The following is a 27,403-nucleotide window of genomic DNA, read 5'->3' as shown; positions in this document are numbered from 1 at the left end:
GAGCTTCTGAGGAGGCTCTGTTAATAAAAGCCACAGTCTTGAGATGACTCAGCAGTCTGGCAGCTTCCTTACAGCCTGCCGGACCTCACCACATGTACGCCGTACAGAATAAAGTCCTCTTTGAGTGTGTGTGTGTGTGTGTGTATAGTGTCGAGCTGTAATTAGACCGAAATACAGGCTACTAATTGTTCTGTAGAGGTTGCTAAGCTTTAATTTCCTCCGTCGCAACTCCTTCAGAAGATAAGAGCTATAAAAGTGTAGTTACTGTATGTCATAATGTTCAAAGTGAGTACGGTTGCCTCATTCGACTCCTCTTGAATGTCTCTCCCAGTTACGTAACGCTTCAGTCTGCACCTGGACATGTTGTGGCATCTTTTCCCAGAGGTGTGTCGCTGCGGCTTCAGTGGGGTTCGAGGCGGCACACGGTGGCATTCAGACTGCACAGATACAGATTCACGCTCAAACACACTCACGAGTCATGAGAGAAATGAGCCAGTCAAATCAAGTGTGTTCAACAGCTGAGCTCTGAGAATAAACACTGCAGGAAGGATACAGATATGTCGCTTTTAGATACTAATATGCATCCTTGTTTTCTCAGATTGTTCAGTTTTTACCAACATTCTTCAAAGGATCATCTTTTGTGTTTCATAGAAGAAGAAAAAAGTCATTCGGCTGAGTAAATTGGTGACAGAATTTGGACCTTTGGATGGACCGTCTCTTCAAGCGAAATGAAAACACTTAGAAAAAACAGCAGAAAGCAGAAAACTTAACACGATGTTTGTTTTTTCTGAGGACTGTGGTTGTCCCGTTTCTCTTTAGACACATTCCAGGAGGTTGTGTGCGTCATTGACAGAGGCATGTGAGGAGCAGAGAGACCGTGTGTGTGTAAACTGTGTTAAAATAGCAGAGGAGTGTGAGCCTGATGAATTCAGCGCGCCTCTGTAACCTGCTGCTCTCATGTTTAATACACAGTAAACACATACTGCCTGAATGATCTCTGTTAATAAACTGAGAAGCTGACATCTAATGCCATTGCGCTTTGGGCGTCCCGAGTTCGAATAACAGCTCACGGACCTTTCCAGACCCCCACCCAACCCCACCCACTTCACTTCCTGTGGACCTGCTGTCCTGTTTATATAAAAGGCATAAAATGCCAAAAATACTAAAAGGTAACTAAAGCAGCACATGAGTTTTTAACCACTATCACATATTATATACATATATACATACATATAAATATATATCTATATATATATATATATATATATACATACATACATATATATATATATATATATATATATATATATATATATATATATATATATATATATATATTTTTTTTTTTTTTTTTTTTTTTTTTTTTTTTTTTTTTACTAATATATTATTAGTTATATTTATTAAGTTGTATTATATTTTGTCAGGGTTGAAAAATTTAAAATAAAACGATATAAACACAGACACAAGAAAAGTTAGCCAACATTACCCAACATAAGGAAACTCTGAAGATGAAAATGTATTGTTAAATTATTAAAATATTATCTTAAAATCTCAGGGCTACTTCAAAGAAATGTTTCAGATCAAAAGAGTTTCACTGACAAAGAGTTAAATCCCTGAGTTATATAATACACTTCAAAAAGTCACAATTGATCGCATGACAGTGCATATATATCTCCAGCAGAGGGCAGACTGACTCAGAAATCATGTGGACTGATGTTTAGGATGAAGAATTTCAGCTGCTAATATATATATATATATATATATATATATATATATATATATATATATAATTTTTTTGTTTTTTTTTTTTGTTTTGAGAGTGAAGCATACAGGGAAGCATCTGTTGGCATGATCCCGATAGATGAAGCCCTGCTCTGGCACACATGAGGACTGAATGGATGACTGGTTCTCTGGCAGAGTGTAGCTGCTGTTGTATGACATCAGTCTGACTTTAGTCTAAATATATTTTGATAACATTGACCCTATGTGATGGAAACATGCTGGTTTGTTGGTCTAAGGTCAGGTCTAGTGTTACAGGCCACTGTAAGAAGTGGCTTCATAAAACCAACATTGAAATGTGATGAGGCATGACAGGCAAAACCATTGATTCTTCATGCACTGGTTAGTTCAGAGATTTTGGGTTATACGGCTTTTCATAATATGTTGTTTCAAACGAATGGAACAAAAACATCCAAAATACACATTAAAGTGTCTTATTACATCTACTTGCGACTGTAAATTTCAAATAAAACGCATATATTTACAGTCTGTTTCCTCAAAACCAGTCAGAAATCTCAATTTCAGCAGCACTAACATACGCCATACACTTATATACTTATTTACTGTATTCAGATTTATATTCTGAAGGTTTTACTTAGGAGGTTGTCCATATATCGGTTTCTATTCAACATTTTATTCCTAAAAACATGGTGACAGTATTAAAACCAATTTCTAAAATCAACTTTCTAAAAAAATATAAACTTTACTTCTAGTATACGTCAATGAAATTAAACATGAATTGTAAACCTCGCTTTATACAATGTTCAGATTTCTGGTGTGGAACATTTATGCACATTAGTGCATATTCAATTAGATAATGACACATTTGCATATTTAAACATAACACTGAAAACTTGTAATATAAAAATGTTTTTTTTTTTTTATTATTCTTAATGTAGTAAATCAACTGGGGAAATATGATGATATCCAGTTACAGTTTTTACCCTATTCACCCGTGCTGTCTCCTCGTCTTCCGGCATGCTGTACTACTCCAAAAATACATATTCATAGTAATTGCACAAATTAAGTGAGCGCTCCATGCTGTGTCAGTGTTTTTCTAGGTCAGCGCGAGTGGATCAGGGTTTGGGTGAGATGCTTCAGCGCTGGAGGGGGATCTGTGAGGAGAGGAATGTGACCCTGCTGCTCGACAGCTGCTGGATTTAACACACACACACAATACACCCAGAGGCAAACATTCTTTCTTAAATCAACTTTAATGTAAGCATTTATTAGAAATGTACTGCATCACTTGCTCACCAGTGGATCCACCTACATCTCTCAAAAAAAATGTCAGAATTAAAGGAATAGTTCACACAAAATTTGAATAATTTATGAATATTTACTCACCCTCAGGCCATTCAAGATTCTAGTTTGTTTCTTCATCAGAACAGATTTGGAGAAATATAGCATTAAATCACTTGCTAGCCAGTGGATTATGTGTATTAAATGGGTGCCGTCAGAATGAGAGTCCAAACAGCTGATAAAAACATCACAATAATCCACAGGTAATCCATTACTGAATCATGTGGAAAGTTAACATAATGTTTTTCACCCGTGGTTATTCCAATAGGACACCTGTGTGGAAACATCTCTGCTTTAGAAAAGCAGTGTTAGCCCAGAGAAAAGCGTTAGCAGCATTTGTTTTGATGTTTTGTATCTAATACAATGACATTCCCTCATTAAGAATGGCTTAAGTGTCCAAATACTTTTTGGAGCCACTGTATATTGACATTTGACAGCATAGCAGACGAATCAGCTCTGAGCAGATAAACCAGAGCAGTGATGGTCCACTGACACAGCTGACAGACAGAGATGAACCTAATGTGTGAGACACGGACAGACAAGGAGAGAGAGAGAGAGAGATCTGTGCTCTAATAATATCCTCCAGTGACAGATTAGAGATACAGAGACGCTCGGGGTTAAATAAGGGAGCACATCTCTATTCTGTTATCGATTATCAGTTTGAGGACAACTCCATACAAACACACTGTGAGGTAAGATGCTTCTCCTGATGGAATATCTGCTGATCACAATAGACATTTAAACATAGTATATTTCATGATAAACCACATCGAAACGGTTTTACGTTCATTTTAATGTACTCTTGTTTATTTATTTATTTTGTATTCATTTCTATATTTAGATATTCTACATTTATTTTACATTTTACATTTATTTATTTTACATCTATAGACGCATATATTTCATCAGCTTTCTTCAACCTGCAATTCTCAGAATTTCCATAATGAATAAAGTCCTTCATAATGGTCAGACAATTATATGGGGTATCGATGCATTAGACAAATATAATTTAATAGTTTTATAAAATAAGTTGATGTAACTCATGTAACTACTGTTTATTATGAATAATTTCTGCAGATGAAATGAATAATAATATAATATAATATAATATAATATAATATAATATAATATAATATAATATAATATAATATAATATAATATAATATAATAATTTACCCTAAATAAGATAATCAGTTTGGAGAATTGATGGACTATTTATTAATATATTATACCCTCCTATATTAAATATTTCATTATTGTCTTTTTATTATTATTATTATTATTATTATTATTATTATTATTATTATTATTTACTTCTGTGTTGATATTTGTGAGCAATTGACAATTTTCTTGCAATTTTTTTTTTCAAAATTCCCCCTTAATCAAATGCTTTGGCTCTTTTATTTGTGGAGCCGGACAGCTCCAGAGTCTTGCTCTTTGTGTTCATGCAGCTGAGAAAGCAGTAGGATCACTCATGACTTTGTTTGAGGGGCGTTTCGGTCACTGACTAGAGATATTCAGGAAATGTGAAGTGGGTCAGAGGAGGACAAGATGAGGCCCTGATGTGTTCCTAAATTCATTCAGTGGGAGTACTGAGTTAAATTTGATTTCATGTGTCAAATTCATCTGGAAAACACTGAATAAAAGGATTCTGCTCTCTTTTAGTTGCAAAGATGCCTGAACAAGGGTAAGTGTGACTCTTTAAGGCCAAGATTATCTCGTAATAAGTTGTCAGCATATAGTAATGTAAATTTGATGCTGTATTTTCAGGCAAGAGGTAAGTAATGCATTATTTCATCTAATAACTAAAACGTGGATTATTTGATCATCTGTACTACATGTACTGTGTTATAACTTTCACATATCTGGCCCAGAGGAAGTCCAAGATCTCAGCCTCAAGAAAGCTTATGCTAAAGGTTGGTCTGCAGCTCATCTAAATTCAACATTTAATTTCATATTTATATAATTCGCCACCTTAACAAGCTGCACTGTTTAAGATTTAAGAGTTATGATATAAATGTCAATACTTAGAAGTAAGAGGTTTGTTCAAAACACTAATTCAAAAGAACAATACAAACCACAGTATTTTATTTTATTTTATTCAATAACACACCACTAGATGGCAGAAATGTGTCTAAATGTTGGGTCTGTCCCAATATCTACACTTGGTGTCTTAAAAAGTAAGTGTGCAAGAATGTCCCAGGACTGAAAAAATAACAAAGAAAAGTCCCTTAAAGAACACTGAACAGTTCAGCGGTATTTGAGGCTAAGTGTATCCCACCATTCATCAAATTAATAAGGCTATTACATATTATTTGGTAGTAAATGTTTGTGTCTGATGTTACATAGGGATACTAAACAGACAAAAATAAGTCCATTTTGAAGTGCAAAAAGAAAGAAAACCATGTAAAAAGACAGCCCATGTAGAAAACCAATGAGTGACCACAAAACCAGTCTTAAGGATAAATTTTTAGACAATTATATTTATAAATCATCAGCATCCCATGATGTATGGTTTATTAGGATCAGACAATATTAGGCCAAGATACACCTGTTTGAAAATCTGGAATCTGAGGGTGCAAAATAAATAAATAAATAAATAAATAAAAATATTGAGAAAATCACCTTTGAAGTTGTCCAAATGAATTCTTAGCAATGCATATTACTAATCAAAAAAAGTTTTGATTTATTTACAATAGGAAATTTACTAAATATATTACAGAGCATGATCTTTACTTGATGTCCTAATGATTTTTGGCATAAAAGAAAAATCTATAATTTTGTCCCATACAATGTTTTTTTTGGATATTGCTATTAATATATTCCAGCCACTTAAGGTCCAGTATTGCATATATGTAAACTTGAACAGTTGGTCAAAAGCAAGCACCAAAAGTGTGGATACTGGAACAGTCCCACTGGCACACGGTTGTGTGTTTTCAGAGTCTGATGGTGGCCAAAGCCAAGGAGGAGCTGGATCAGGAGGTGTTGGATAAAGAGGAGGAGAAGCAGAGGTATCTGATGGAGAAAGTTCCTCCTCTGCAGACACAGGGCATGTCATTCGCTGAGCTTCAGGCAAGTCTTCTTCAAATGAAGTTTACCAGACTCCACCTCCAGTTTTGCACATTTGGTCCCACACCAAAATCCTCATGACTTGAAATCTAATAGTACAATCACTGCTGCTTGTGCCACTGCCTATTTATTTGCATATTAGCTTTCATAAGGCTAATGCAAATGTCCTGCCCAATGCATGCCTGTCTTAATTTGATTAACTGCAATGTAAAAAGCCAACCATGGGCATTTTTATGAGACGTATGTTTGGGTAAAATGATAACTAGGAAAATTGCCGTAATGGTATTTGGTTTCTCATAACAAAAGACCTTTTGGTTAAGCTTTAATGTTGTCATTAGGCACCCTGTGTAATATAATACACATTCACATCAAAAAGGATTCCTGATTAACATTTCTGTCTCTTTTAGGAGCTCTGTCAAGAGCTCCATGCGAAGATTGATGTGGTGGATGAGGAGCGCTATGATATTGAAGCCAAAGTCTTACTGAATAAGCGTGAGGTATGAAAATCCACATAAGCCACAGTTTAATAACCTGCTGGACAATGGCACAACTTGCTGTCTTCATCTGCCCTATTTGTGGGATTCTAATATTAGTGTGCAGTTCTGAGTAACTGCGGTTTCATCAAAAGGTGGAAGACATTTTCCACCTTTTGTTCCAATACTGTGTGAGCTGTCTTGCTGTCTACTCCCTACATAGGCAACTGCCTTCTAAAGGAACATATGAACTGAAATGGAACCTAATTTGGAATAATGTAATACAAACTGTCATACAAACAGTGCTCCCAAACTCCCAAACGTTTCCAATACTGTTTGGCATTAGCATGTTGCTAAGCTAACAACATGGCACTCTGATCAGCTTAAAAAGTAGCCTACATAAAAGTACACAAAAAGATTAACTAAAATAGTACATTTTATTTATTATGAAACATATTTAGATGTACTGTTCACTTTTAAAGGAATTTTGCTCACATTTGACATTTCTCCTGATTGGTTTGCTGTTTTGAATGGATTTGTGTATTGCAGTGCATTAGGATTGCCTTCTCCTAAACTAATTCATGAGCTGTGTCCAAAATTGCATACTGAGTACTACAGTGCTAGTATGAATTAAATCCACATGTACTACATTCATCATGTTGTCTCTAGATATTTTTCTCTCCAAAGTTGCATAATGAACTTACGGCAAAGCTGGAATATTGCATTAAACATTTGCACATTAATCACGGTTTGCATCCAGTGAGATGAAGAAAACAATCCGTCACTTTCTGATAAACTGACGCCAAATATCAGTAAGAACATTTTAATTTATTGCATTAGGAGAAGACACTGAGGGGTATTTTTCATATATAATGTATTCGGTAAATGTGTTTCTATCATAATTTAAGCATGTTTTATTATTGGATAAAACATGTACCTGACTCAGTTGAGCACATATGTTTTTTTGTGCATTATGTTTTTCACCTGTATGTTATAATAGTTAAGTTGGACTATTCAAATGCAGGAATGCAATGCTACCTTTGAACCTGTAAGGTATGATCCTGCCTACCTTTTAGATTAACTTTTCACAAGTGTATTATGCTGAGGTAGAAGGAGAATGCTATCTATGTAGTGAGCTCACTAGCTTTTGGAACAAAGCCTTAATGTGTCTTTATGCTTATAGATGTTTAATTAAGTAATTAAACAAACACCTTTTCATACTCTAGGTCAAAGACCTGAACATTAAGGTTCTGGACCTGAGGGGGAAGTTCAAGCGGCCCACCCTGAGGAGGGTGAGGGTCTCAGCAGACGCCATCCTCCGATCTCTCCTGGGCTCAAAGCACAAAGTCTCAATGGACCTACGAGCCAACCTCAAATCTGTGAAGAAAGAGGATACTGAGAAGGTATGACGTCATGTGAACACGTAAAGTTATATGACCAAGCTATTCAAGCCATGTCAAACGGGTATATCGATACAAATGAAACCTCATAGAACAAAACTACTCAAGTAGAAACATTCTGGAATGATAATGGGAGAAATCCGTTGATCCCTCAAGGTTATGCCAGTGAAAACATTACTCACATTTCTAACCTCCTATCTGGACTGGCACTTGGAAACCCTGTGGATCAAGCAAAAGGCAACGAAGAGAAACAATGTACCCTGACTATTCAGAGCTTAACAGCGCTCAGACAGAAGGTTGACATCACCAGCAGCTGTTTGAGAGGCAGAGGCTCATGGGATATGAAGCGGAGGAGTTAAAGGCAACTTTCAGTGTTTGTCTTGAATATAATACAGGTTGGGTGTTGTATGACAGACACGAGAGTGGACAACAGAAGTATGCTACACTAGAAAAGCTTTTGTGTGGATATTTAGCTCAATTCAACTGAAATAGCTTTTCTAATTGTATTTATTTGATGAAAAGCAACACAACAGAGAAAAACCCTGGATAATGTAGTGCAACCTGAAGATTAAATGGACGTTCTACATTACTTTCAATTAAATCTATTTGAACTGCATCAGTCAAGTGCGGCAACCACCCAGTAGTGGCTAGTATTTAACAATTTTTTCAAGAATCTGTACTTTTGACTTGAACTTTACTTGTCTATGGTCCGAAGCATAATACTGAACCTTTTAATCCACTGCATTACATAACAGCTCCTACACATCATAGAGATGTCCAATTTGTGAATGAGCTGATTCTTTTCACATGTTGAATCGGTTTGCAAATCATTCATCCGCAAATTTCGGGATGTTCATGAGTCAACAAACGACTTACTGATTCAATGATCCAGTTAGACGAGTCTCCAGTTAAATATGGCATTAAATCAAAATCAAAACTTGCGTTCATTCGAGTGCCACGCCCATATCTCAACATCAAATCAACAATGATCCACAGAACCAGGTCCCCGCCCTACATTTTTCTTTTTCCACAATTCATTACACTTGAATTGCCATCACAATACGCAAAAAAAAAAAAAAAAAAAAAAAAAAACTGTGGCTACTTTTGCTTCATTGCAACTAACAATCCACTGAATTGTTAACATCTGAAAATGTGCCAAGAACAGCGAGATCCTCAGAAGTTCGGGAACTTGCAAGCGAAAAGTAAATTGTTGATTTTTAATATTATTATGATTATTAAAGCCTTTTAAATACATTTGGCCTCAGAATACATGGCTTCTTTTGAATGACCTTCAATGCAGAATGATGCTTTTATTAGAACTATACAGTGTATTTACAACATCTACCAGCAGGGGCTAGTCATAATTGATGATTGCGTTATTTTACATATGCATCTGCTTACTCCTGCACTGCTTGCTTCTTCTTCACTTTGTTTTGATCTATACATTCAGTACTCTTTGTGTATGTGTGTAATAGCGCCCCTTTTTATCTAATAAATGTCAGAAAGTTATCCTCGCTTGAATAAAAAAAAAAAAGTTTCAATTTTTTAGCATTTTCATCTAGCTTCATGCATTCTTTTTTAACAATACTTGAATGTGGGTAGGTTTCATAAAAAAATAACACCTCCAAAGCTTACACAGTCCTATACCAGTTCCCGACTCAACATTTAATTCGGTAACTCTAGGCAGTTTTGATTCATATGCCGTTTAATGTTTGTTGATCGTGTTATTTTACATATACATCTGCTTTTAAACGCGATTGCTTGTTTCTGCTTCTTCTTCACTGTGTTTTGATCCAGACATTCAGTACTCTTTCAGAACATGTGTAATAGCGCCCCCTACCATCTCGTAAATGATGGACAATTTTGGAAATGGAGGGGAAATAGTGAACCTCAATTCTGTTTTTCTATGAAAATCTTTCACTCAAGTGGAATCACCCAAAAGGCTAAACCCAAATTCAGTATGGTGATATTCAACGGAATTTCTATAATGTGCTGATCATATAATCATGTTTAAAAGCTAGTTAGTAGTATCAATTCTGTTTCGTTCTGCAGAAGAGGCCAGTTGAGGACAGCGACTGGAGGAAGAACGTGGAGGCCATGTCTGGTATGGAGGGAAGAAAGAAGATGTTTGATGCGGCAAAAGGCCCCACCCAGTGAAACCTTGTCTAGTACAGTTAACAATCTACGTATTATTTGGCAGCAAAAAAAAAAAAAAGGATTAGATTTAGAGTTACATACTAAATATACCATTAAATACCAGATATACTGTTATTTCAGATTTTGTTGGTATGACAATTGTAATTCATTGCAACTGCTCAGCATTGGTGCAAATCTTTACATGTGGCCAATAAGTAAATAATTACTAACTGTATTATGTCAATATTCAGTTATTAGGAAGAGTCAATGGAAGGGCGTACCAATGTATTATGAGAATAAACAAAGATACATTTTTGTTGATGTACAATACTCGTTATATATGTTTAATCTTTCCAAAAGGTTCCCATGCTCAGTTTGCCATGGTTTTCTGTGAATTATTGTTTACGAAAGCTCATAATTCTGATTTGCAGTGGTGAAATTAAATACATAAAATAGAAAGCACATAAAGTTCATCCAAATTGTATGTTGGTAATTGTACTTGCAAAAAAGTGTATATAATAACACAGCTAGAATAGTGTCATAATGTATTTTTGCATGCTATATAACAGTAAAGTGCCTGAAGAATTTAAACAGATGTGCTGTGTTTCTTTGTTTAGACTAATTTGATGCAAATGTTTAAATTGCCATTGAATAAGCTCGTGCATAGATGAGATAAAGAGCACAGTCAGGAAGTGAAGCGTTAACTAGGGAACTGTCATCTGAAGACAGTGGACTCCAACCCTTATTTGCATAATGGATATGTCTTCCCTGTGTTGGCATCTGGGTGGGGTGTTCAGGCCACTTATGCATGTTATACTAATTTAACATTTAACAGTTGAAGAGCATTGTTTCATTCCTCACTTGGAATGTTTTTTGTTTTTGTTTTTTTTCTCTACTTGCATGAGTGAATATAGAGGCAATTGTAAATGAAACAATATAGCGGAAACATGCCACCAGATTTGTCATTCCAGTGGAGTTACCTATTTCCTTTAAGACCAAAACATTTGGTATACTGGATATTCTACTATGTCTTTCATCTGGTCAAAGTACAGCAGGTCTAGCTGTCTCTTATAGGTGTGGCACAGGGAATAAAGCAAACACCTCCAGCCTTCCAGCTTCAATGAATTCTGAACTTTAGAGCAAATACCACTGTGAATAATGAGATGAAGTGATGTCCTGTATGCTTGACTTCATTTAAAATGTTGTATTCTAGTGTATTGAATTTAGGTAAGACAATGTTTCCAAATGTAACATTGTTTTGAAAACAAGCATAATAATGTGACCAAACTAGATTCAAGACGAGAGTCGATACAGCATAAAAAAAAGTTCCTATTACAAACAATGAAGATATCAATGTCTATAAACGAAATCACTGATTATCTATTAAAGTGGATAAAGTAGATTAAAGTAAATGAGTCACCCGACACCTGACATTCTATGTTACAAAATATTAAGCTACAATATAATATCATATAGAATAGAATATTTATTTTAATGATATGTTCTGCTTTTACCTTTCTGTTATTCCATATAACTAAACAATGTTAACATTGATAAATATAACGTTTTTTTTAAAACGTTTTTTATCCTACAATATTCAAGGTGAACAGAATGTAGAATAGAATAAAAAAACAAATGCAATATATTTAAATTAAATATATATATATATATTATTATTATTATTATTATTATTATTGCTTCTTGCTTTTTGAAAATAACTAAAACAATATATTTTTCGAGTTTTGTTGTTGTTTTTATTTGGGGTGGGGGAGGGGGGGGGGGGTCTAGTAGCCTAATATTTTAGTCAATTTTTAGGATATATTATTTTACATTTAATTTAGCTTCCAGCTTTTAGACATTTCACATAACTAAAACAATGTATGTTTTGATGTTTCTTTCTTAACTATCTAGCTATAGTTTGTTACATATTCCACATCCCCAATCCAACAACCTCTCCCATTTTTAGTTATGTACATTGATATTGTAAGTTTGGAGATATGCAGATGTGTTCCTTCTTCGTCCTCTCAAGGTGCTTTAACATGATGAGTGTGTTGATAGCGCACAGGTATGATGCGCGCGCGCGCGGCGGGAGGTGATGTTGGTGGTCATGTGACGCGGCTCGTGAAGGTGCGGGCGCGGGGTAAAGGTGGCACACAGACACAGGGAAGAGCGCGACACTTCATCCACCTCTCTCCAACCGAGCTCAACACAACAACACACAAACCATGTCTATTAGCCGGAAAAACTGGTCTGCTTTGTCAACGTAAGTATAAATGTACATTTAGCCTTTATTTTGCTTAGCTAATAGTTTTGCGATTTCTGACAGGTTGCAGAAGCGCAGGTGTGTCAGTGTTTATACTGACGTTATAGATGCGTATTCTATAGACATGTTAATTAATATCAGAACTATAACTGGAAATACATTGTTTTTTATGGTTTCTACGTTTCTACCTTTGCTCTAATTTCTGTAAATGAAAAAATCTAACCTTAAGACTTTCCAAATAAGCAAAGCAGCCAAGGAGGCACTTGAGTTTCAGAAATATAGCACCCAGGGCAACACTTCCAATGTATTGTAATTGACAATCGACATCATGTGCATTTTTGGATGACAACTTTATGACTGAAATAAAACTGAAAGTAACTGAGTGTGGAATGGATGTGCAGTTAGAGTTTGTGGTGCGGGTTGTGAATATTTTGATAGTGTAATGCACTCAAATGGAAAGTAATGTCACGCCATCAGACTCAAGGCATTGAGTATCCTTTAACCAAAACAGAGCTTGAAAAACCAGTTAATGCACAATGAATCACTGTTTTCAAACTGAAATACAATAGTCCACCTCTGGGATATATCATCGAGACCTTTGATCGTAATGAATCTTTTTATACCTTCAAAAAGACTGACAGGATAGGTTTGTGAACAGTTTTAAATCAGTCCAATAAAAAGTTTGAATGCAAGGCTTTCACAGAAATCAAAACTGGTTTTGTCCAAAACTTCTAATCTTTCAGGCAATATGGGGAAAACTATATTTTGGGGATGCAGTAGAATAAAACAATCGACCTTTCTATCAATCAACCGGCATCAGTGTTCAGAGAAACCTGAAGTGCTGAAACCATATATGTTTATATGCATTTTAAACGTGATGTGTTTGATCTTGAGGCTGGCTCGACAGTGGACTATGGAGGATGAGGAAGAGTTGGAGAGAGAGAGGAGGAGGAAGACAAGGGAGTCTACAGCAGACTCGGATGAAAGTCCCACTGAAGAGACCAATCCACAAACCAGTAGGTGCGACAACAAAAAAGGACAAAATTACAGAGAAAACCCAACTTCAGAATACATTAATGGTGTATTTATGCTTTCCCTTCCCTCTTCAAATGGCTTAATGCTGTGTTCACACCAAACGCGAATAGAGCGTCAAATTCGCGTCTACCGCGCCTAGTTTGCCGCTTGACCATTTTGAGATCATTCGCTTCATTCGCGCGAGTAATTCGCTTGATTCGCGCGTGAAATTAACTTCACAACAGACGCGAATTCGCGTCATGGGGGGGCTTCTGCCAGCTGAGTCCACGGAGCATTTTCAACCGCCATTTTTATTCGGATAATTTTCAAAATATTACTGTTATTGTGTCATGAAATGTAGTTTTAAAAGTATTTCAGGCGAGAATGTAGTTGTTTTAAACTCAAATATGCGGTTTATTTATAATGACAGCGTCTATTTAAAAAATGTGTTTCGCCGATCTCAGAGATGAGCTCCATGCGATCAGCGGGAGCTCCGTCATCATGTATCCGCCGAGAGTAGCCTTTCCTCGGCTAGATCTTCTGACAATTGCCGCTGGCTCTGATGTCTCTTTAGTGGTTCAAGATAAAATATAATTCGTTTGGGGTAAAATGAAACGTTTCTTATCTTTGGCCTTTATTCAATTTATCTATCAATATGTTTTATATATACATAGGTCCTTTATTCCGGTCTCTATAGAAATATGAACTTTTGTCATATAGCTCCGGTTGACTCCTCACTGACAACATCAGTCGTTCCTCCTTGTTGAATGAGTGGAGAAGGGTATTCCTCCTGCACAACCCGAGGCTGCAGGAACATACTGTTGAATGAGTGACTCCTAGCAGGCTTCTGATTGGTTAACGCGGCGCGAATTGACGCCAAAGTTCAAATTTTTCAACTCGGGCGGCAGACGCGAATTCGCGTCAAACGCTAAATGCACAAAAAGCACCATTCGCGCTTAACGCGCGTTTCGCGCGAAGCGCTCTATTCGCGCGTCAATTCGCGTCATTCGCGCGAACTAGACGCGCGAATGAGGCGAATTCGCGTCTTCCGCGCCGCGCTTAACGCCCCATTCGCGCCGCGAGACCTCCAGACGCGCGTAAACGCGCCTTTGCATTGACTTAACATTGAAATCATTCGCGCCAGACGCTCTATTCGCGTTTGGTGTGAACACAGCATAAGAGCTGTAATTGGCTTTAGGACTCAGTGATATACATCAAATTCAATGCAAATTTTGTGCTAAGCATTTGCGTGAAGCAATTGACCTTACAGAACATGAGGACGAGTGCTTCAGAGAGCTTTAGATAAAGGTTTATGGTATCATAAAAGTGAATATGAATATGATCTACATGTAATGTTATAATTTGGTCTCATAATACCATATGTGGACACTGTCCATGCATGGCTGTCAAGGAAAACAGCTGAATGTATTGAATGTGCACCTCTAGTCTACATTAAATCTTAAAGTATATCATTATTAATGTACAAATTATTATATTGAATATAATATATTGAAATAAATTACTTGCAAGATTAAACAGAAATGGCTTTAAAGTATTTTACCATAAATGTCAGTGCATTCAGCAGTAAATAGAAGCAATTATGAAATTACATATATAGAGATGCATTTAATTTAACTTTAAACTATAATACATTTTCATTTCTTTTCAAGAAACACACAAGTGTCCAAATCATTATATCCAGCTTGCACATATATTGCACGTTTACATATTTTTCACAAGGTTTTAACCACTCAAAGACTTAAACCCAGTAAGAATGCATGAATATGAATCTTCAAACGCTAACATGACATCATGCTAAACACACTGTAACGTCTCCAGTGTTAGCGGGCCTGCTGATGCTGGCGACTCCGATGGAGGTCTGGCCCAGCTGCAGATGGACTTTGTGGAGATGTTGCGAGTCCGTGATGAACGGAGGAGGATGAGGCACGTTGAAACCCTGAGGAAGAATAAGGAGGAAGATGATGGGGGCAAAGAGACCGGCCCGGATGCGGAGCCCCGTGTGGAGCTGCTGGGGGAAGAGCAGGACGAGGAACTCTTCAAGAACATTCAGCGCTGCGTGGAGACCTTCATCTCACCAGAACCTCCCACCGACTCCAGAGACTCAGAGACACACCAGAAGGTAGGAAGACATGGATTCTCAATGCACAGTAGTTCTTCTACAGTGATGGGACGCTTTAAGAGGAAGCAGAGGTGGTCTAAAACCTACAGAGCTGACAACTTAGCATTCTAAGGAATCGTGGGTGAGCTTCAAGCAGGCAACAGACTGTTTTATTGCCATCAGCCGATAGCTGTGTCCAACTGGCCAATTTATACTAGACTTCAGGTTCCACAGCAATGTTTCCCAACCCTGTTCCTGGAAACGCCCCAACACTACACATTTTCAGACTCATCCATCTTATTGGTAGAGACTCCAATGCATGTTATGGATGTAATGGACATCCAAACTGTGTACTGCTGGGGTGTCTCCAGGAACAAGATTGGAACAAGACGGATCCATTAAAATAATTAAACAATAAACTGCACAGCATTTTCCAGCTGATTTACTTAGATTTACTCACACCTTTGACGGTAACTAAGAAGATATTTTAGATCTTGGCATAACTAGAAAAATGTATATTGGTTGTAAAACTTCACATGGAGGTTTAGTTTTTTTTTTTTTTTTTGACTACATTATTCATTCAGGTTTTCCATAAGGAAAACAAAATGAGGAGAATTAAAGACACATTTTAATTGTTTAGTTATATTAACTTTTTTCTCTTATTTTAATCATCTTAAGGCTCCTTTTGAAGTTGGCCCTGTATTAGAGCTATGTTCCCCCAATCTCAGTTCCAAAATCTACCTGCTTCATCAATAAATGATGCCCCCCCCCCCCTCTTTTTTTTTCTTTTAGTAGTAGTAGTAGTATTTTATTGAAATGCCAGCATCTTCATGGCAATAATGCAAGAGTTCCATAAACACAACATAAAAACTAATCAAACCGAGAAATACAGCAGATAAAACTCATATAATATATATTTTTTATTAATATATTATAAGTGCTAAAATCTTTTCTGGTAAAATATTACTAAGTGTACTTTCACAAAAAAAAAAATCACCTTTAAAACCTTCAATGGTTTTGCAGAACATGCTTAGAGTTGGATCTTCAGCATGGCATTGACAGTCATGTAAGACCTAATGACATCTCCCACTTCCCAAATCTTGTTTTAAGGAAGAGAAAAAGTCTCTTTGGTTACTTTTTAAGTTAATGTTCAAGATAAATTATTATATTTAATAAACATCAGAATCTGAGGTAGACTATTTCATCCACAATCTGCATTGGCTTTGTAATATGTCTGTTTATTGGCATATCGCTGTGGGCTCAACAACATGTTAACGTCAGACTCTCCTGGAATCAACGCACACACCGCACATAGAGCATATTAAACCCATCAGTTATGGTTGCACTGCTGGGCTTGGTATGGTTTGCCATTAAGAGCAATTATGAGTAACTTCTTTAAATAAACCAATTTAAACCTTTGTATGTTTTGGCATGGCGTATTCTTTTGCAAAGGCTGGGATCTTGTTTTTTGATAGGGTCATGCATCAGTTCTCACAGCAGGGGAACATTAATGTTGCAAATGACATTGTAGCATTACTCATTAGGTGCTATGTACAGTAGTGACATGGTTAGGTTGTACTGAAGGTAGACGGCAGCGTCATGCTGTTTTTGTCATTCTTAGACATGTTCTTGTTTTGCAATTGTTAATTATCAAATCCTCTTCTCTCTGTTATCTCTATTGTCAGTTGTGCGTAGTGTATATCTGACAGGTTTCATCATGTGGCTAGGGGTCAGAGGTCATCTGCTTGCTGTGAAGCTGTGTCGAATGTGTAATTAATCATCTACAGGATTAAGAGAAAGAGCTGTGGGAGGCCCAGTGTTTCTCACACACACCTACAGGCCCTTGACATGAGAACATGAAGTCATTTGACCCACTTCTGAAGTGTGCCGTCACTTCTGTGAAAGCTTTAAAAACAGTGTGCAACCCGTAACTAAATACACAGCAATGCTGAAATACTGTTAAAGGAACTAATGCGATGTATTAAGATGCCCCTTTTAATGAAACTGCATTATTTCACTGTAATTGTGAATCTGTAGTTTGGGTTAATTGTTTGCTTATGTTTAATCAAAGCACATACTGCACATTTACAGTATGTCAGACAATAATTCAAAAGATGGTTGCGATCTTAAATCAAAAGTGCCCCAATTTCAATTTAAACATGAAATTTCCTAAAGGTTTTCTTAGAAATTTGTTTGGTTCTTAGAAATCCATGTTTACATTTTAAATTAGAGGTTGGTGATGTGACTAAAATCTTATATCGCAGTACAAAAGTAGTGGTGTACACTAAAGTTCACAGGTTTGATTCATTTTACTGAGCAAGGGTGCATTAAATTGATCAAATATAGTAATATAATCATAATATAATACATCATAATATATAATAAATATAATGTTAAGATATCTATTCATGTAAATGCTGCTTATTTGAACTTTCCATTCATCAAAGAATCCTTAAAAATATCACTGTTGCAGCGAATCAGGATATTAGACTGTAATGATGCTGAAAATTCAGGAATAAATGACATGCTAACATATTAAAATAGAAAATGGTTAATTTATAATCTTATTTATATTTGGCAGTTTTCGCATTTTTACAGTGTTTTTGATTTTTAAACAAATGCAGAGACTTTTCTCTTTAGAAAAAGAAATACATCTCACTGACCCCAATATTCTGTCAGAATATTATTAGTGCTTCCTTGTAAATCAGTTGTCAAAGTTTTGTATGTATTAAATAACCTTGTCATAATGCCAATTGTTACATAATCAAATCAATAAAATATCTGTACGAAAGAACTGTACTTAATTAATCTCATTAATCATTTTCTCTTTTTATTTGGAACCTGATGGACGCAGACCAAAAGATAAGATTATGCTGAAGGAATGATAAATCTGGGAACAGTGCAGAAACCGCTTCCTATTATATATAACCGCTGAGTTCAAAACAAGCCCCAGACAACAGACCACACATAACTGAGCTGAGTTCACCTATCGTCGTGACGCAAAATGCATAATGCCGAACAATTTCCAAAAACAAGACCACTTCATAAGTCCTTCATCTTGACACATTTCCATCACAAAGCAATCCTGCACACTGACATATCTATACCACGGTGTTTAGCAACATACCGGTTAACACATTTCTACCAGCACATCATACTACATGGCTCATTTACATACTCAATGGCATGTTTTGTCTTTTTATAGCAAGAAAATGGAGGCGCGAACCAAGATTCAACATCAACAAACTCCCAACCCCCGCCAAAAGCATCCAGAAAGTTTGTGAGGTATTTACAATGTCTAACCATTACAAATATTTGAACTGGTGTTTCATTATTTCTCTGGAGACACTGGTCTGTTTGCGGTTGCTCACTTTGATAATGAAAGCACAATCGTTGCCCTGCTTACTGTTGTTCTCTTTGATCAGCTCTCTCTCCATCTCCTTTGATAAGAGTCCCACATCACCCTCATCAACCAGCAGACTGGTTTCTCCACTGAGCCCCAAGTCTCCGCCCCCTCAGTCCTCGAGGGCGGAGTCACCTCACAGCTCCACCCACTCTGGCTCCATGAGCCCCACACCGAATGGAGACGCAGAGGTGAGACTGCCACGACTGAAACTAACAGCACTGCTGTCTCCTTTAGCATAGTTTCCCTACAGAAAGTACTATGGTGATACCATGGTACAATGGCAGTCATTCCAGGGTACTACAACATTTAGCATATATAGAAAGGCATTTATGTAGTACTTCAAAGAATAGCATAATGTTACCAATGTACCACAGTAGAATGGTGTTAGAGCTCCCTCCAGAGGAACATTGATAATATGACACTTACTGTTTTTATTGTGGCCAAAAATAAAAACATTTTCACAGATTATAAATGATAAAGGGGATAAAGAAGACAAAAAATGTTGGTGTAGGATTTGCATTGACACAATTTTCACTCAGAAATTGCTAGTAAATTTCACAATTAATTACTTAAAATGGCATTGAATTAAATAAAATTGCAATGTAGAAAGACTGAAATTGAATGTCCTTATAAAAACCAAAATGAGTAATCTTTGTTTCACTTACAACTTTACAAACATATTTTAACCATGTTTCACTGAAAACAAATGTGTGGAACTGAATTATTGAAATCATCAGGCATTTCTGAGTAAAAGTTTCAAATAAACTGCAGGTAACACGCTGAATTAAACATGAAATATGAAGTGGAAGTAATGTTTTACAGTGTACACTGGGGAATAAAAGGAAAGATTGACTTTGAAACAATTAGCTCCCAGAAATTACTAGTAAATCTCAGAAATAATTACAATGTAAGCAATGCATTGGATCCCATTCTGTACACAGACTTCTGTTCTTCTTGAGTTACAGCCACATTCTGCAGCTGAATAATTTGAGTTACTTCTAGAGATCTAAACCAGGCTTCATCATTTATTGACTGATTATACTTGTGTAATTCATTATGCATTATCTTACAGTTTCTCCTCTCACGGCCTTATTTATTTTATTTGCATGTGTGCACAGAGACATGAAAATGGTTCGGCGAGCAGTTTCGAACCAGCCGCGAAACCTGCGTTCACACGGCAGAGCTCCAGAACGGTGTCCTTCAGGGTAAAGCTCTCGTTTGACTGTATAAATACATCTGAGCAAATTAAGTATGAGAGTCAATATGTTATATAACACAGTGTCAACATTTGCATTTCATGTGGACAGTACAGCAAGCCACCAAACTGTCAAATTTGCTTGTGTCAATAACCTTCAAGTGCTACGTCACATACAGCTTTTATTATTCATGCCATGTTCTGTCAGAAACTCATTTGTTAAATATTTGACTAACTCAACACACACACACACACACACACAGACACACAGAGACAGACAGTACTGCTTTGTGCCTCAGTGTCATTATCCATTTCAGATGATGAAGAAGAAGGAGGAAAAAAACATGCCGCTACAGAGAAGGTACTGATCCACACACACACACACACACACACACACAAATACATAAATGAAAAGTGCATGTGAAATTTTGCTTAATTTTTTAAAGTACTACTTTTGTGAAAAGAAGTTTGCTTAGCTGTACAAAATGTGAACTTGTACTTAAAAAACCCCCAAAAAACTGTACTTGCAGATAATAATATAATATTAATGAAATAAGGCCACATAGGTGTATTTAAAATTAACTTTAATGACTGTTTCTTAACACACTTAAGTACATTTTTAAAAAGTGCACTTTGTAATAATGTGAAATTAAAAGATTTACATTAAATACAATTCAAATCATTGTTTTAATTTAGATTTTTTTTTGCTTTAAAGAAGTAACCTTATTCTGATGTGTCGACTAACATACTGAAGCACATGTTAAGTACTTGATTTTAATTTTAACTGTAGGGTCTTTATTCAAGATTACATTGGAAATCTAGTTAATAGAGAAGGTAGTATATTTTAAAACTTTGGCATTACAAATGTGCAGTATATTTAAATACATAACATACAAGTTTCAATTGTAAATAACATTAAAGTATATTTTAGTTGACCATAAGTGATTGCCAGTGTATTTGCCATTTCATTTTAACCTTATTTCAAAAACTAATTATGAAATTACATATAAAACATACTTAAGTCCTATTCAAGTGAGTTTATAAAAAGCACTTTAAAGTTCAGTTAACTGCATTTAATATACATTTAAACTATAGTACATTTTCATTTAATTGTAATTGACTTGCACTTTAATTTCACTCAACTGTTCACAACTCACATTTAACAATGGGCTATCAGTTGCATTACATCTTTATTAAATATTCTCTTTTAGTTTAGTTTTTTTTATGTTCCACGAATGGCCTGAAGAGAACATGATTATTTTCTGAATATGCTAACACTGTGTCTAATCTTTTACATAAATGATTAATAAATGATTCAATGATTCAATGATTGTTAGCACATGTACAATGTTTCTTAAAGAAATATTAGTATACCTTACAAGACATCAATACATTTGGTAGAACTTTTGCTCATTGTTAGTTTGTAACTTATTGCATTGATTAACACACACAACCTTATTACCTGACCACAATATCAGATATACAAATGAAATAATCAATTAATAATGACACTTGATGTAAATAAGCTTATACAGTGATGAGTTACAACAGTCTATATTTCCGTCTCTTCTATGAACATCCAATCTCGTCAACAGTGCAAGTGTGCGGATTGCAGCGAAGACCTTTGAATCCAACAAGGTAAAGCTATTAAAGACAAATCAACTTCAAAACACCTTCAGTCCGGTCTCAATATGAACTCTCAAGCTTATTGTGGATGTTCTGGTCCGTAGAGCCCCAAACAAGAGGAGGAGCAGCAGACGCCGTTTCAGAGAAAGTGAGTGTGTCTCTATTAGTTTCTGTTTGAGCAGTAAATGAGGGTGTGCTGAATTAACCGCTGTCTGTGCTGTTCCTCAAGCTCCCGACAGAGGTTATCATCTCACTCCATTCAGGAGAAAATGGAACGACTGGCTCAAGCCTCACAGGTCTGGATCCGAAATGACTAAAAACTTCACACTTCTCCACATGCTGTAGTTTTTTAAAATGCATCAAAGATAAACATTTTTTGAGAACTATTAAATGTTACATGCACTGCAAAAAAAAAAAAAAAATGCATATTTTTTCCAATACAAATATTTAAACATTCAAGTCAAGATACATTTACATTTCACAGGCAAATTGAAGATATGAAGTCATGTTTTCTGAAAAACTGAACAAAATTAAATGTGCTTAAAACAAGAACACAAATCTGCCACGTATCTGAACAAATATCAGGAACTAAGCAGATTTGTCTGTTCCCATGTCTGACTTTCGTCTTTTTGATCAGTTTCACATAAGCATGTCTTTTGTCATTTTGAGTCTCCTCTCCAGTAAATATATCTTGATTTAATAATGTTTGGACACTTTCACTGGAAAACAAGACATAATACAGAGGAAAAACAGCATTAGATCTACTTTGTTAATGCAAGACATTTACATTTAGAGACCACATTGACATATCTCATTCAGTTTATTCTTTACATTTTCTTTACTTGGTCTAAAAAATATCTTAATTTTACAATTATAAAACCTAGCTGAAAAGTTGCTCATAATATGTCTGAATGCCACTTTATTTAATTCAATCTAAAGATTTTAAACTTCATCGATTGGTCTCAAAATGCTGCTAATATGGTTGCAGTCAATAAGATTAATATCAAACTAATATCAAGTTGTGTATCAGGATAAGCAGCAGTTGAAAGCGTTTTGTGAACAGTGGCAGATATTGCTGCATGTAAGAATTGTGTTGCTCTTTTTTAACTTTTAGAAATGGGAAATCTCCAAAACCCCAGTGGTGCACCAGACTGTGTGTCTAGCGGATGAGGTGCAGAGGAAGAGGGAGCTGTTTGAGAAAGAGCAGGAGGGATCCGACAGAAGCCACGTGTTCTCCAGACAGGTGCTTTAGTTTCCTGCTTGAGCTCATCCGAACTGCCCTTTCGATCGTCTGTTAAGAACATGTACTCTGTTTCAGGAGTTTCGCAGCTTTTCTTCGGGAATCTCTGATCGAATTAATCGCTGGGTCCAGAAGAAAACATTCACCGTGTCTTCATCATCACCATCATCGTCATCATCTCATAGTCCTTTGGTGAGTGCTGCATTATGGAGGCATACTTTATTTTATTTTAGGAGATGATGAGATGGTTTTCTCCAGGCTTCGGCTTGGTGGCAGTATTTCACTTTGCACTTTCACTCATCTGACCTCATTAGTCATCACACAAATATATGTCATGTCTGTGGTGAATCTGGAGTAATTATGTGCACCAATGAAATGCCGGGTTTGAGCCATGACTCATGTAATCAGTCTAGGTAATGACACATGTCCTCACACAGCCTTTTCCATTCATCTGTGCAATGTGGAAGATTCTCGCCTAACTTGACTTGAATGAGTTAAAGGTTATGTTTTCTCTCATATGAGTTATGTTTATGCTCAGGATCTGAGACATGTGAGCATCTCCAGTAAGAAAAGTTTGTTTGAAAGAGGACAAGACCAGGACCACAAGTGACCCGGTCATGGATAAAGACAAAGTGAGCAGATCGTATGTCTCAAAATAAAAGCAAAGAAAAATATTTATTTGCATTTATTTATAAGCATACCGCATTGTCATTAATGTACTGTACTAACAAAAATGTTTCCTGTAATAGTAATGTTTTATTATACATCAGTGACAACTGTTGTAATTGATTTAATTTAGTTACATTTTAATTTGAACAAATCACTGTATCCAGCTGTTTTTTTCTTTCTGCATTTCAGGTTTAATGAGCTTCATTTGATCGACTCTTTAACACACTCAGTGCCAAGGATTGTCTCTACACTCCTTTTCCTTCTGCTTCTTTCCGTTGGCTAATTCCTCGGCACTTTTAAGGCATAGTACTGATCTGCATTATTTGGGTAAAGTCAAGGCTTCTGTTATGGGTTGTGAATGCGTGTACTAATGGATGGTGGAATGCAACAGGACTGTATTATAAACTGAACATCTGACAGCAGGAATACAGACATACAGCTTCTTTGTGTCTGTGCCAGACACTCCTCTTCCTTGTAGCTTGATATTTGTGCTGTTGATAAGTAAGCTATGACCTGAGCCATAACTGATAACAGTCCAAGGTACAGCTGTAATATGATGAATGTCTGTTTCAATGAAGCTGCTGATAGTAAGCTCAATTATTCATCTGGAATCGTGCGCTGAAGCTGACCTATTCTCTCGCTGCTGTTGTTTTAACCTGCCGCAGACTTAAAGTCATCATAAGAAGATGTAATTCAGATGTAATCTATGGAGAAATGTGCCTTATCAAGCCCTTTGCAAACTGACTTCAATCCATTCCTGTTCAACCAAGCTTAGGTTTCCTTTTTTGCTAACCGACCTGTCATGTAATTATCTCTTCAGCCCAGAAGGGTTAATAAACTTCTTTTTTTACTACTTATCATGTTGTCTCATGTTTTTCAAATGATGCAGGCTTATGATCTGAATTCGTAAGAATAGGAAATATAATAATAATAATAATAATAAAGGAAATAATCATAATAAAAACAATAAAACTGTATTAATAACAACAACAGTCATTTAAAATGACCAGCAAGTCTAATTATATTATTATCAGTGGTAAAATTATCTGTCACGTTTTATGTCAATGACATATTTGAATTACATTAGCATTATCATTTTTTTAATGAATTTATAAAAAATCAATTAGTAATACTATGTTGTTATGTTGTCTTATATTTTCGGTGATATGCTAGAAAAAATATTTTTAATGTTATATAATAAATATTATATAATAAATAACGATGCTTAAATGATGGAGGCTTGAAGTTACTTGACTTTATGAAACACTTCACTGAAAGCCTTTATGTATAATGCATATAAAACACCTTATAATGCACTGTGCAATCTCATTGTGCAGTTAATACATTGTAACACTTACACTATGCACCGTCAATTCAGTTATAATTATCTACGACAAGATATAATGTATTACAACACACTTATAATGCATTATACCCTTTAATAATATATAATGCATTGTTTATAAATGCTTTAAGTAAAGTATTACCAATATATATTATAACAATTAACAAAAATGTTGTCATTAATATTATTTATATTTCTAACTTTTTGTGCAGATCTTTGAGCTACACATTATATATATATATCTAGTGATTACTCAAAGCACATTAGCAACTGCATAGAAAACTCAGAGCACCTAACAAGGCCTTCATTCTTACAATACAAACTGAAATCTCTCTTCAGAAGAAGTATTCAAACAGCATGAGGCCTGTGTGTCCTGTGTGAGTGAGATGTGGAATGGGACGCATGGTGCCATGAAGTGAGTCAGACAGAGACTAACCAGTCCCTCGTGTTATCAGAGGACACCTCTGAGAGACTCGTGTAGATCTGGACGTCAGCCATCGCCATTCTCTGCACCATAACAATGCCAGCGGCCTTTTAGGGAGTGTTTGCTCGACGGTTCTCCACTTATCTCTGAGGGTAAAAATAAACCCTCTGAGTGAGATGTAGAGCCGCAGAAACAGCCCCAGCCCCGATCATAAGCATCAAGAGGAGAGCCAGAGCTTCAACACAGCCCTTCTGCACACATCTCTGCTGATATATCAGGTAAGACAGTATATCACTGATGGACAGAAAAATGGAAGTTTAGAATAAAAAGCAAAGAAGAACGGAATTTTTAGAATGTTTAGAAAAGCAATTTTTGGGGGGATCAATTATGATATTATATATTTTTAATGCATTTTCATTACAGAGTAAAAATGTCAGACATCGAAGAAGTGGAGGAGTATGAGTAAGTGTCCCAGTTCATTGCTCGATTATCCTCCATCCATCAATGGCAAATACTCATTTTCTAGTAATATTACCTTGTTTAAATAAGAATACTGTGCATTAACTGCACGCTACGGTGACCAGTGTTACTGGTAATTTGCATGTCATATATCCCACTCATCTGATAAGTGTATTTAATCTGAGAGTTCAGGCAGCTGTTGGGAAAGTATTGAGCTGTGAGAACACGTGGAAATAACAGCACTATTGTGTCTTGTTCTCTAGGGAGCAGGAGGGTAAGTCTCGTAATATTACTTTCATACTTCCACTGTATGCAAGCAAATACTCTTCTTGTTTTAAAGTAGGTCATAAATAGCGGCCTTGCAGCTACATAGTTTTATGTAAAAGATACAGCATGTTTTTTTTAAACAGGGTTGTTAAAGAATTGTGTCATTACACTGATATTTGAAATAGGAGATAACCTTCAAAAACGACCCGCTTATCAGGTTTTTACACCTGAAAATCATAAATAGTCTGACATGTAAAAGTGCGGTTGCAAGATATGGTGAACCGTCCTGTAGATTTATGAGTTTTGTTAGTTCAGCTTGTCAGCTTTCAACAAAACACACCCAAAAATGACAAATGTGGAATAAGTAGAGCAGAACGTCCTGAAGCAGGGGCATATCATCACTAAAACATTGCTATGTTTCACTGTCTCCAGATCTCTTAGCTTCAGTTTTTGTGATGTGTTCTTGTTTGTTTTCTTACCAAACCTGCATGGTGTGTGCTCAGAGGAGCAGGAGGAGGAAGTTGGATCTGCTGAAGGCAAAGGGCACTAGCCATTCACTAACACTGAAATGTACTAGGGTAGCATATATATATATATATATATAAAATGATAATAATAACATGGTATATGAAAATGGAAATCACTTCCGAGGTATATATAAATAAGCAAGAGCGCTGCTGTTGCAAGGTAACAAACACTAATAGGCCTGCTTGAAGGTGTCGCCAAAGAGCAATTTCTCAGGATAAAAAGAGCAATTGGTTAAAACAGCAGCACTCTTGCTTATTTATATATATACCTTGGAAGTGATTTCCATTGTCTAAAAAAGTAGCAATGAATAAAGCACAGCTTACGTAGAAGTTAAAACAGCAAACAGCAAGCTGCTTAATTTTGAAACTACACTATAGACAATAGACATTGGACTTTTCTGCCTATGAAATGATGCACTTTAATTTTTACAAACAGTACTTCACACTTTCATTGTATAGAGCAGTGCGTAGTACTCAGAATGTTATTTTAAGGAATTGGCAAAGTGAATAATTCAATGATTCATTAATCTCTCTGTACTACAATACTTTTTAAGGGTGGTCTGACTTCAGACCTATTTATATCATAGACAACAGTTGTGCAGTTTTGCTGTGTGTAAGTGTGTAACCATCTGAGAGATCTGAGGTATGCTTTAATCTAACATTATCTAACATATATATACAGCTCCTTCG

At 36.0% G+C, this 27,403-nt stretch overlaps 2 protein-coding genes and 1 long non-coding RNA gene across 5 annotated transcripts; all 3 read left to right on the top strand.

Annotated features, from left to right (window-relative positions):
- Positions 1-4,579: 4,579 nt before the first annotated feature.
- On the top strand, positions 4,580-10,750 carry tnni1a (troponin I type 1a (skeletal, slow)). Of its 2 annotated transcripts, none has more exons than XM_052593393.1 (5): positions 4,580-4,768; positions 6,022-6,153; positions 6,558-6,647; positions 7,850-8,026; positions 10,076-10,750. In XM_052593393.1, the coding sequence occupies exons 2-5, from the start codon at positions 6,028-6,030 to the stop codon at positions 10,178-10,180; spliced, it is 498 nt and encodes a 165-aa protein (XP_052449353.1). In that variant the 5' UTR covers positions 4,580-4,768; positions 6,022-6,027; the 3' UTR covers positions 10,181-10,750. The 2 variants fall into 2 exon arrangements, with proteins under 2 accessions (XP_052449353.1, XP_052449352.1); XM_052593392.1 differs by lacking the exon at positions 4,580-4,768 and adding an exon at positions 4,806-4,997.
- Positions 10,751-12,266: 1,516 nt separating this feature from the next.
- Positions 12,267-24,548, top strand: lad1 (ladinin). 2 transcript variants are annotated; one of them, XM_052593076.1, is made up of 14 exons: positions 12,267-12,422; positions 13,317-13,442; positions 15,276-15,576; positions 18,761-18,840; positions 18,981-19,149; positions 20,080-20,166; positions 20,474-20,517; positions 21,752-21,794; positions 21,887-21,930; positions 22,012-22,078; positions 22,897-23,025; positions 23,101-23,214; positions 23,561-23,654; positions 23,881-24,548. In XM_052593076.1, exons 1-13 carry the CDS (start codon positions 12,385-12,387, stop codon positions 23,630-23,632), a joined length of 1,314 nt encoding a protein of 437 aa, XP_052449036.1. In that variant the 5' UTR covers positions 12,267-12,384; the 3' UTR covers positions 23,633-23,654; positions 23,881-24,548. The 2 variants fall into 2 exon arrangements, with proteins under 2 accessions (XP_052449036.1, XP_052449037.1); XM_052593077.1 differs by having other exon boundaries at positions 23,561-23,665.
- A 1,051-nt stretch (positions 24,549-25,599) lies between these two features.
- On the top strand, positions 25,600-26,701 carry LOC128011980 (uncharacterized). The gene is made up of 3 exons (XR_008182682.1): positions 25,600-25,738; positions 25,884-25,922; positions 26,183-26,701. It is a non-coding gene; the product is annotated as an uncharacterized LOC128011980 (long non-coding RNA).
- The last annotated feature ends 702 nt before the right edge of the window (positions 26,702-27,403 follow it).

Source organism: Carassius gibelio, chromosome B23, assembly GCF_023724105.1.
Source record: "Carassius gibelio isolate Cgi1373 ecotype wild population from Czech Republic chromosome B23, carGib1.2-hapl.c, whole genome shotgun sequence".
Taxonomy (NCBI): Eukaryota; Metazoa; Chordata; class Actinopteri; order Cypriniformes; family Cyprinidae; genus Carassius; species Carassius gibelio.
The sequence above is the reverse complement of the archived record's forward strand: the minus strand, read 5'-3'. Positions and strand labels throughout refer to the sequence as shown.

What these genes read in the sequence shown, in the direction of transcription:
- lad1 (XM_052593076.1), top strand. Translation starts at nt 12,385, where the DNA reads ATGTCTATTAGCCGGAAAAACTGGTCTGCTTTGTCAAC. An exon ending in ACTCAGAGACACACCAGAAG is followed by an intron (nt 15,577 to 18,760) that starts GTAGGAAGACAT and finishes GTCTTTTTATAG; the next exon opens with CAAGAAAATGGAGGCGCGAA. An exon ending in AGACCTTTGAATCCAACAAG is followed by an intron (nt 21,795 to 21,886) that starts GTAAAGCTATTA and finishes TCTGGTCCGTAG; the next exon opens with AGCCCCAAACAAGAGGAGGA.
- tnni1a (XM_052593392.1), top strand. Translation starts at nt 4,920, where the DNA reads ATGTACTGTGTTATAACTTTCACATATCTGGCCCAGAGGAAGTCCAAG. An exon ending in CAAGAAAGCTTATGCTAAAG is followed by an intron (nt 4,998 to 6,021) that starts GTTGGTCTGCAG and finishes GTGTGTTTTCAG; the next exon opens with AGTCTGATGGTGGCCAAAGC. An exon ending in TCTTACTGAATAAGCGTGAG is followed by an intron (nt 6,648 to 7,849) that starts GTATGAAAATCC and finishes TTCATACTCTAG; the next exon opens with GTCAAAGACCTGAACATTAA.